At 47.3% G+C, this 11182-nt stretch overlaps 1 protein-coding gene across 2 annotated transcripts in view; it reads left to right on the forward strand.

Annotated features, from left to right (window-relative positions):
• CLRN1 (clarin 1) overlaps positions 1-6822 on the forward strand; it is a 38011-nt gene extending 31189 nt beyond the window's left edge. For both annotated transcript variants that reach the window (XM_061193547.1, XM_061193548.1), the window contains one exon: positions 6557-6822. In XM_061193547.1, coding sequence (XP_061049530.1) covers positions 6557-6822 — 266 coding nt within the window. The remainder of the gene's footprint in view (positions 1-6556) is intronic.
• The last annotated feature ends 4360 nt before the right edge of the window (positions 6823-11182 follow it).

Consider the following 11182-nt stretch of genomic DNA (forward strand, 5'->3'; position numbering starts at 1 on the left):
GAACCGTAGTGACGGGATTGCATTCAGCTCATTCACGGCAAGGACGCAACAGAAGGGCTGTTTAGCTCACTTTGCACGGGGCCCGGCCGTGCATGATCTGGTGCAAGGAGATGCTCAATCTTGTCCCGTCACAACTGCAAAGAGACTCCTGTCCTGTTTAGAACATGCACAAGTGTCTCCCCTCTGTTTCATTTAGAGTCACAACCCAAGTCCTTGCTACGACCGCCAGAGCAGCACTTGCTGTGCCCACCCTAGAAACCCGCACACATACCTCACCGCTTACTCCCCTCTGCCTGGTTCTCTTCTTCTCTCTGCTCAAATCCCCTGGTTCCCTTTGCACTCGCTGTTCCCTCAGCTTGAAATGCTCTTCCCCTCAAATACCTACCTTCTCACCCCCTGACTTCTGCAAGAGGCACTAAAGTGTCATCTTCTCTCTGAGGCCTCCCCAGGCCATCCCTCTTCCCTGCTTTATTTTATTCTCCTTAGTACACATCACACTCTGATAAACTACAGAATGGAATTACTTATTTTGTTATAGCCTCTCTCTCCACTCTCTCTACCACTGAGAGCTCCATGAAGACAGGGATTTTTGTCTGCTTTATTCAGTGCTGTATCCCCAGTGCCCAGAATAGCTCAGTCAGCATCCAGTAAGTATTTGTTGGTAAATGAATAAAACAGAAGCAGCTCTACGTATTTTCTAGTAACAAATGACAATCTCCTTTTCTGAAAATCAATTCAAATGAGAAAAAGATCTTTGCATGAATCACTCTTCTCACTAACATGACATTTGTAAAACTTAAGTTAGATATGGGCTCTTCAACTCTCCATTACAGAAGACATTGTATCACAGAAGAGGGGGAAAATCTGAACCCAACTGGTGTTATAACTTCCTCCACACCTGCTCTTTGGAGATACATGACCAAATTGCTCTCCATTATGACCTCAAAATCTACTCTTAGGTATTAGCTTGCTTTACTAGTCTAGATGGTAGCCATTGGTCTCTAAAACAGTTTGGAACTGGAGCAGCTTCCATTTGGGGAAGAAATCATTACTGGAGACCTCACCAATAATAACTGACTTTCTAGTGAGATTACATAATTTCACAGAAAATTAGCGCTTACACCTGAAAAGTTGTGGCTTTTTCAACCCCATGTATCATCTCTCAAGACTCCTTAAAGAAGGACATTTTCAACTTATCATTCTGTAGAAGAAATGGAATGCCTCTAACAGTTGTCATTGTAGGGGAGAAAAAGTTTTCACTCTTCCCTTCCAGGTTCTTTGGCTGCCTCATAATTAAATTGACATAAGACAGGTTAACAGGAGAAGAACAAATTTAGTTTCATACATACAGGAGCTCATAAAATATGAGACTCAAAGAACTGACCCAAGCAGACCGCGTTTATACCTTTCAGACAAAGAAACAATAAATTTGTGAAAAATTGACCAAAGTAGTTTGGGCTTGGGGTAGTAAATTAGTGAAGAAGTAGCAAGGTTTTTTTATACAGCCATCTCGGCCCTGAATTCCCTATCTCTGGTGATAAGGATGCCTTCTACCCTCCAGGTGCAGGGAGGGTACGCTTCACGTGGGAAATTTATTTCCTGATTTCAGGGAGACGGAGGAAGGTCAGAGTGTCCTTCTTGCACTAGTTGTTTCTTAAGTAACTTTAATTCAAAATAATCAATCTGTTGAAGTGGTATATTTGGGAGTGGCAAATCCTGCTTCCCCTCATCATCTCTAAGAGAGTTTAAAGATGACATGTTAGCTTTCTGGAAATCTTGGCCATTACTTTAAATGGAATAGAAATTCTAATTTACTATTTCCGAAATGCAATCTTAGTGATAATAGGAGAAAGTTTCAGAGGTTTTTTTTCACCTTTGAGGACACATTTCTACTGAAACCCATGGTACCCTAGACTCCCATGGACCCTGGCAGGATATTCCCACCCACAAAGTATAGTCACTCTCAGGGGTCACCGAAGGATAAAGAAGCAGCTTTCTTGTTGGCTGTGACCTTCATTCCCTATATTGTAAGGGACTGGAGGAGAGAGGTGACCGGCTCTGTAGTCTCAGCTGCCAGAGGAGAGCCCTGAGTGTGTAGTGTCTAGTACATGACACGTTTGTTAATTGACTGATAATTCATGGTGTGACAGCCCTATAACTCAGCTATCCTATTCAGTCAGAAATTAACTCAGTAATCAAAGTCATTAAAAGGAGAAGGAAAAAAAAAAAAAAAACCCACTACGGTACCAGCCAGATGGTGGGGAAATCAAATACGTGAAAGGAAAATGGCTCGTCTTTGAGTAAGACACCTGGAGCAAAACCTCGTATGCCTGGTTATATTCCAAATTCTGGCTTGAGCAAGGCTTGTCGGGTTTTCCTAAATTTGGTGTACTTTAACCTTTCTTGTGAGCTGGAGCAGTGTTGGTCAGATAGACAGACAAGGGGGAAATCTGTCCAAATGGCCCCAGCTGAGTTTGGGCTCTTGGGGAACATGGGTAACGGGGAGGAAGCTTGCAGGCCTGATCCTAACCCTTGGGCAAGAGCACGAATGAAAGCCCACATACCACGTGTCTCAACATTTAAAAGTTATAAGCTAATAAACTATTCAGTGAAACATGTTTATCCTTCGCCCTTGACACACGTCTCTCTATAAGGACCTGGAGGCCAGATTCAAATTTAGACTTCTTGAGCCCTGGGAATTCTGCACCTGGTGTGGTGATGAGAGGACGGCTGAGCCCTGTCTATTCGTCTCTCTTCCCGTGGCTGGTTCCATCCACACTGTAAAGGGCCTCGAGCATATGTGTGTGAACACTCCACCGCGTATCCGAGCTCTGACCATGCCCCCCAAACAGCTGTTCCTTGGCCACCCTCAGGCCTGTACAGCAGAAGCCACAAAATCCACCCCTGTGTAAATGGACCCAGGGAAGATGCTCGTGCCAGCCCAGGAAGTATGCTCGTGCCAGCCCAGGAAATATGCTCAGGGCTGTTTGCGGAGGAAATTCCTGGGTCCCAGGGGTACCATCTGGCATGTGGTCAGGGACTCCAGATGGCCCCATCCCACTGACATCAAGCATTCCTCACCCCATGGGGAGGGGTGTCAACAGGAGAGAAAGTAGGACCCTCTAAATGTGGGACCCATAGCAGGAGCCCCCTTGCTGGAATCTAAGGGCCAGACCGGAAAACGTGCTGAGCCCTGTTCCCACCACCACTCACATCCCTTACACACCTCTCTTCATGTCCCCAGCGGCCAGGCCACAAACAGAAACTCTTCCTGGGTATCTTTTGGTCCATAAGCCATAAATAGATATTGGTGGTCCCACATTTCCTTTAGAGCCAGGGACAGAGAGAGGCAAAAATATCCTAAATTCACACTGAGTTGTCTCCCTCTGCGTGTCCTAGCGTCGCTGAGGGGTTGGCAGAGACTCAGGCTGGGTTTCCATGCTCTGACTCTGAAATGACCAAGTCGACCTCATGGACAACCCCAGACTCCAGAGCGGAACCTCAGACCATCCTCTTGACGACTACATCGTGTTTGGGGAGCTTGCATGCTTGAAGTATTAGCTCCAGCAAAGGGCTATTGGTCTTAGATACCCAAGCAACTTTTACTTTAAGAATTTGAAATGCAGTCTCAGTGTGATGCTTTCTCCTTAACAAAGCAGTAGCTTTAAAATATTTAACAACTTGAAAAAGGAAACCGAGCTTGAATTTTCCTTTCAAGCACCAGGGAAATACAGTGTTTCGCTTCTGTCTGAAATTCACCATCTCCTCACACAAAGAAGGTTCTTATGGTAAAAGCAATGGCATTTTCTCCACAATTTTCAAATAAAAGATAAAGAGAAAACAGCATCGCAGCCTCTTTGTTGGATCTAACAATAAAGGAATAATACAGTATTGCCAGGGGAGAGCTCTGGTTTTAAGCTCAGAATACAAAAATAGGCTGACAATTTTTACAAAGGAATATTCTCCAAGGCTGGTGGGAAGTGAAGTTTCAAGAAAATTATATCACTTAATTACTTGGGGATGTATGATGGTGAGGCTCAAGCTGGCGGGAGCCGGTCCCAGGTGAAATTCTCACAGAAGAAATGAAATTTCACCTTTCCTCCTCACCCCCAACCCAACCCCACCCCCATCGTACCAACCCAAACCCAGCCTTTGGAAAAGGAATGGGAACATCATTTTGCATGGTAGCACCTCATGTCTGGAGTGTTCTCCCCACACAGCCCAACCTCCCTTTGCTAACTTTTCCTACAGCTACTTCCAAAGGACCTTCTAGGATGCTGCCCACCTTCTCAGTAATAGCCACCTGCACCTCCCTTACTATGACACCCACTGCGATTGGTTTATAACTGTTTTATCTGAGTTCCCTGCCTGATTATACTCTCTGTTACAGCAGAAACCATCTGCATTTTCTTTAATGTTGAGATCTCCACCACTATTCCCATGCTTGGCCCGTAAAAAGTCTAATGGAATAAATGAATGAGTGAATTAATGAATGGGAACTTAAGCCACTATGTTGCTGCTCCCAGGGCATTTGAGTTAACTGTAATTGAAGGCAAAAGCACTTACCCCTCCTCAAGGAGTCATAAACCTAATGGGAGAACCTAATGTGGAGGAATGAGGCACTATAATATCAGTACGTTCTCTGGGGTGGCCTATCTGATGGATTCAGGGGGTTTTTATGACGTGTGGTGGAACGAAGTAAGGGATGATGGTAAAGACTTGCAAGATGAAAAAATACATACAAACCAGAGGAACAGCTACCAATTAGTGAGCACTTCTATGTGCCGATTCTAATACCAAGTGTTAATCTTGAATCATCTTTACTGTCCACATTTTATAGACAAGGAAGTGGAGACTTGGACGTTAAAATTGACTACTTTCACATAGCTACTGACGGAATCAGGGTTTGAACCCAAAGTGGTTTGACCAAAGTCTGAAAACCATCTCAGCAAGTTTCCTGTTAACTAGCACCCCACTGTGATGGCCTAGGATGCAGATGTAGCTGTGGGAGCCCTGGGAGCCCTGGCTCTCCTCGGTGCCCCTGACTCTGCCCCTCTTGCCACCTGCTTCTGCCCCCTGTGACATCCATCCATCTGGGGGGCTCTCATTATCCATCCTCACGGGAGAGGGCCTATTAGAGTTTCCAGGCAGCACTCAATATGACGTGCTCCTGTCCTGCAGAGATCTCATCCAGGCCACAGCCACACCACTTAAGATTAGATTAGGCTACCAATGAGTGATAAATAAGAGGAAAATAATAATAATAATAATAGGGCTTCCCTGGTGGCGCAGTGGTTAAGAATCTGCCTGCCAATGCAAGGGACACGGGTTCGAGCCCTGGCCCGGGAAGATCCCACATGCCGCAGAGCAACTAAGCCCACACGCCACAACTACTGAGCCTGAGGTCTAGAGCCCGCAAGCCACAACTACTGAGCCCACATGCCACAACTACTGAAGCCCGCACGCCTGGAGCCTGTGCTCCGCAACAAGAGAAGCCACCGCAATGAGAAGCCCGCGCACCACATTGAAGAGTAGCCCCTGCTCACCACAACTAGAGAAAGCCTGCGCGCAGCAACGAAGACCCAACACAGCCAAAAATAAATAAATAAATTAATTAATTAAATAATAATGGGTTAAAAAAATACATGTTTATTATTCTCTCACACAAAAATCTAGAGGTTAAAGTCCACTGAAGACACTGGTGGCTCCCAGTGTCTGATATCCAAAATTCCTCCTTTCCTGTTTTTCCATAATATATGCCTTCCATTTCTAAGGCCACCTTGTCCAAAACGTCTGCTGGTGCTCCAGCCATTGCATCCATATTTCAGCTACAGGAAGGAGGACAGGGGAAAGAATGTGCAGGCCCCTAATACTACACACTTCAAGGAAACTTTCCGGCCCCTACATCCCAGCCCCCCTCAACCAATGTAGCCCTCATTCAAGTCTGCCACGTGCCCAGGTAAAAATCCTGAGTCCTATTACAAACAAGGAGAACAGATACTCTCCGCCTCGACACCTTATCCATGGCTGCCTTTGCTCAGGGACACGTCTGGGCAGCTGTGGCCAGGTGGGAGCCCAAGGAGGGGGAGGAGCCATGTAAGCCTTCTGAAGGAAACCCTCAGCCCTTTCACAAGGGGGCTGGATGACTGCCATTTCTTCTGCATGACCTGCGAAGTACAGAGAAATTGTTCTTTTGAAGCCACACCATAGCAGTGGCTGCTTTATAGCCTGATTCCACCACTGTGCTTTTAAGGTGCCCAGCAATTCAGCCTTCTCCTCACGCAAAGTGGAACGTCTCCCAGTCTTTGTAAGATCGGCTTGATTCTACCCACACCACCCCCAAAAGTCTTCTCACGCAGAGCCATAACCCAGGCACTACCAGCCATCGGTTAGAGAACCAGGCTCGTGATTACAAATTTGAAATATATTTTTGCAGAAGAATGCAAATGAGGATGATGGGAAAAGGCTTTCTTTAGTTTGCACACAAACCCTCTTCCCTGTCCCTTACAATCAGGAAATATTTGTCCCAACATGCTGTTTGTTCTTTCTCTTGCAGGCTCCTGCGGCTGTCTTGTCATGATATTGTTTGCCTCTGAAGTGAAAATCCACCACCTCTCAGAAAAAATTGCAAATTATAAAGAAGGGACTTATGCCTACAAAACGCAAAGTGAAAAATACACCGCTTCATTCTGGGTGGTTTTCATTTGCTTTTTTGTTCACTTTTTGAATGGGCTTCTAATACGGTTTGCTGGATTTCAGTTCCCTTTTGCGAAATCTAAAGACACAGAGACAACTAATGTAGCTGCAGATCTAATGTACTGAAGGGCAAACGTGGTTAATTTTGTCCAAACTTTTAGATGCACGAATTAAAGTACCAAACCCTCTGTGATAATGTTTACAAACTATGTACTAAGGATACAGGCCAGGAAGTAAGGGGAACAGAAAGAAGGCTTTGGAAGGTTGTTTAACCTGGTGGGAAATTGCTTCGCCTGGGTAGTCAAGACAGTTGACTAGAATGGACAAATTGTTACTCCATATCCACACCAGACTGCAAAATGCCTGCTCCATCAGGGAGGAATTGGAAGGCATGGGGAATATATTTTAATACAAACAAATACTATTTCTGATGTATCTACACATTTGTTGCCACAGGTACCAGATAACAGAGCTGGAATCATTTTCCTAAAATGATAGTGCATTAAATGAGCATTGATAAAGTATATCAATGCACTTTTTTTAAGTCATTTAAAGCACAGTCTTACTATCCATGCCTGTTGGTCAAAATGTATAAACCTCTAATATGAAAAAAGAAGAAACACAGTACTTTCAACAGACGTAATTGCTGGGACCACTGAGGAATCGTGAAAAATGATTCTTCCTAGTAAATTTGATGCAAAATGACTCACTGGGGCTGTTGCTTCTAACTTTATAGTGTTTTCAAGCACTAATTCCCAATTATGAAATTATATTACATTTTGGGATTACAGCGATATCACTGTCATCTTGGGTTTTGATCTGTCACAAAAGCATGACTCAAGTCAATTTTTTTTCCTGAATTACCCGTGAAATTGATCTGCCGCTGACCAAAGGCCGCAAGTGAGCCTGGAACTGACCGTTTCTCTATAGTCCACCTGCCGCCCTCGAGAAAGCACTCAGGAAGAGGCAGAGAATGACAGAGAACACACCGTAAGGCCCCTCATCACAGCTGCTCAGTACCCAGCAGCCATACAAGAGGTTTTGAAAGTGCTCGTTTTAAAAAGTACTTTTTTCTCTTTTGGAACAATTTACTGGAAAAAAACAACTGTCTGTATACCTGAGAAATAACTTGCTCTGATGGTGACCTGCAGCCCACAGGCTGACATCAGGACACTCCCTTCGTTTCCAGATGTTAGTCTCTCTACCTTCAGGCAGGAAATATATCTGGAGAATTTCTAGAAGGCTACAAGTCAGTCTAATGATGAAGAGGATGCTTATTTCAGTAACGGGCTAGTGGAGCCTAGTTCTGGAGGTCTTCATGAAACAGTTAAACACAGAAGCATCTCGGGGTCCCGTCTGCTCCTCTAGGAGTGGGCAGGAAAGCACAAGGAGCTTCACCGCCAAGGGTAACTGGCCTGAGATCCTGGAAGTCCCCAGAGTCCCATTGCATCCCTCTCTCTCTTCTCAGAGTTTTGAAAGACTTCCAACACGAAGCTTTCTTCTTTAGAAAACACCTCCCTGGTAGTTCTCTGTTCTGTAAACAGAGAAAACTCAGAGCAGCCACTGAACCTTCCATGACAGCCTAATAGGCAAACTAACGATCTTGCTGCTGGGAAGGAGAGGAGGACTGCTGACCCCTGCAAACTGGGTGGAACACACAAATACAAGAAGACGCAACCTGGGCCCTCAGAGGACAGCACGTAAGCTGTCCCCTTCTCTTCTCTCGGATGAAACGTTTATGACACATGGCCTGAGGGTAACCCTTCCAAGAGGGATATGGCCAGGGCGTTCTCTGTGGCGCCCTCTGCGGGGATCAGAGCCCCCGGGATGACAATCATCGCACTGTGTCCGACCTCCCGCCCCAGGTGGCAGCCACTGTCTCACACTCTCTCTGGGACTCGGGGCCACCTGCTGGCTCCAGGGCGGCAAACGCAACACTACGGTTGGGGGCTCCTTTGCCGGTGTCTGCACACACCCTCAGCCCCCAGAGCATCCGTGCTTATTACGCTGTGGGAAAGAACGGCAAGAAGCTGTGAAGCTGGGTCCTTTGGGGCAGAGCTGGCTGTGGCCGTGGAGCAGGCGGAGGCTTCAGAACCGAACGCGGCACAGACAGGTTTGGGGGGGGTGGGGGTGGCAGAGGAGGAGGAGGGTGCCTTCCCTCTGCGCTCACTTTACAGTTTACAAGTCTTTCGCTCTGGAGGTCCCATCTACTCCTTCAGAGCCGCTGCCCTCATGTCACTTTACAAGCATTCAAGGTTGATCACTCTGGCTGGTGACTCACACATCACACAACCCTGGGGCAATTCCTCTCCTCTCTGGAGGCCCGTTTGCAGGGAGAGAGGTGAGATGGGGAGGTCTGCCCGTCTCAGCTCTGGTGGAGGGAGGAGGGGTCCACGCTGGCAGCAGCGTCAGGGTGCAACCAGCTAGGAGGGATACACTAGCCTGCCATTACAGTGGATATTGTCCCAATCACTTACCTATGGAAACCTGAACAACTGGCCAGGGAGAGGCTGGGGAGCAGAGAGCTTAACCTCTCTCAATTTTCCTCAACCTTTCCCCTTCCAACATGACCCAGTAGAGGTAAAAAGGGTGATTGTTTAGAGAAATGCTGCTTCAAGACCAGCCCCAAGCCATCAGCCCTGTTTTCCTAACCGCCTTGCTGCCCCTGACTCCTTCTATTTAGATGTTAGGAGCCTGTGCTGTTTGGGTGCTCGGGGTGTGAGCTGGTGGTCCGCCCATTCTCAACCCCCTTCATCATGGTTCATGGCAGGCGTTCATGGCTCAGGGCAGATGGTGGCTTCAGCAGATAAGCTCCCTCCTCCAAGTGACAAGGGACAGAGCAATGCTGGTCAGTTTAGAGAAGAGGCACCTGCTCCTTGAAGCTAAAGGACAGAGAGAAAGACTGGGCAGGCCTGGGGCCCTGGCTTCCAGGATAAAATTCCCACTCAGGAAAACACCCTCTTGCTGATAAAAATGCTAATGCAAACTCAATAAACTTACACTTTGATTTACAGACTTTGCGATTCCCCCGTACCCCCTTAGATAACCAGACACACCTGCCGTGTCATGCCCAGAGCTGGGGCTCACTTGCCTGTTTGGAAAGTCCGAATGAGCCCAAGGCCAACTGGATGACCCTGTCAGAAACCATCCCCTGCGGGTCCTACAGGACAGTATCACACAGTGGCGGTAGAGACCCTGGGGAATAGCTATGGTGCTCTGAAAGCCACCCAACAATTAAAAGGCACACAATATTGTAAATCAACTATACTTCAGTAATTTTTTTAAAAGGCACATGTCTTAAAGGGTAATATCTCTTTACTAGAATCTTGGTTGGAGGGACTTCGACTCATTCGGAAAGAACAGGATGAGTGGCAGGCTGGGTGTGTCTCTCACTCAGCGCAAGTTCTCTTCTCCCTGTGGGCCAGCAATCTAGTTCTGGAGGAGAGGGAGAGTCTCAGGGGCTCCTGATAGCCTCTGTTCCCTCTCTCCTCCAGTCTGGTTTGTAAGGGGGAGCACAGAGAAGGTGTCTGAGTCCTCAAGCAATTCAAGCCCATGCCCCACCGGGGACACACAGTCTCAGGGCACACAAGCCGCTCGCCCTGTCGTTGCAGCCTCCTCAGATTCCAGTTTGTCATGGACTTTACCTAGTGCAAAAAAGGCTATCACATCTGATTCACAGGTATGCATTCTAAGATGCCCCAGCTCACTAACTGCACTTAAATTGCCATCCTTTCATTTAGCCAAGGAAAATGAAGAGTATGACTTCACATGGGGAAGGACCATGTTTGATGCACATTCCTGCCAGACAGCCCAGGAGAAGCTGGTGTAGACACCCATCTGCTCCCACATAGGTGCTCCCTTCGCCCTGATCTTTGGCTGTCACCCTCTCCCCACTGGCCCTCTGTGGCAGACACTGCTATGCACTCCCCACCCCGTTCCTCTTAGGAACACAGCTAAGGCACGTTTCCCAGCTCCTTTGCAGCTGGGGCCATGGGAGTGAGTCTGGATTGATGGGATACAGGCTCAAGTGACCCAGGCCATTTTGGGGCCTGGTCCTGAAGACCCTCCCATGTGATGCTCCAGCTCTGCCTTCCCCTGGCACTGCAGCCTTGGAGGTCATGGGATCCAAGGGGCGGGGCTACAAAGCAGAGGCAGTCTTCGTGACCTGCCCTGGAGTGTGACAAGAGTGGTAAATAAACTTTCTGTAGAGCCTCTGAGTTTGGGTGGTTATTTGTTACTACTTAGCCTCACCAACAAAGCCCAGCTCTCCAGGAAAGTTCTCCTTCATGACAGTGAGACGCTCTCTAAGTCCCTTGAGATGCAGCCTGAGGCCAGGTACACCCTCTACCACCACCACCGAGTGGCTCCCTATGCCGTCGTCCTCCTCAAAGCCATGGCCCTCTGGCCACATTACTCATCACCCCCCTAACCCCGAAATGAAGACCAGAGAGTGAATTTTCTGCATAAATATCTAAAGAGTAAATAA

Source organism: Eubalaena glacialis, chromosome 6, assembly GCF_028564815.1.
Source record: "Eubalaena glacialis isolate mEubGla1 chromosome 6, mEubGla1.1.hap2.+ XY, whole genome shotgun sequence".
Lineage (NCBI taxonomy): Eukaryota > Metazoa > Chordata > Mammalia > Artiodactyla > Balaenidae > Eubalaena > Eubalaena glacialis.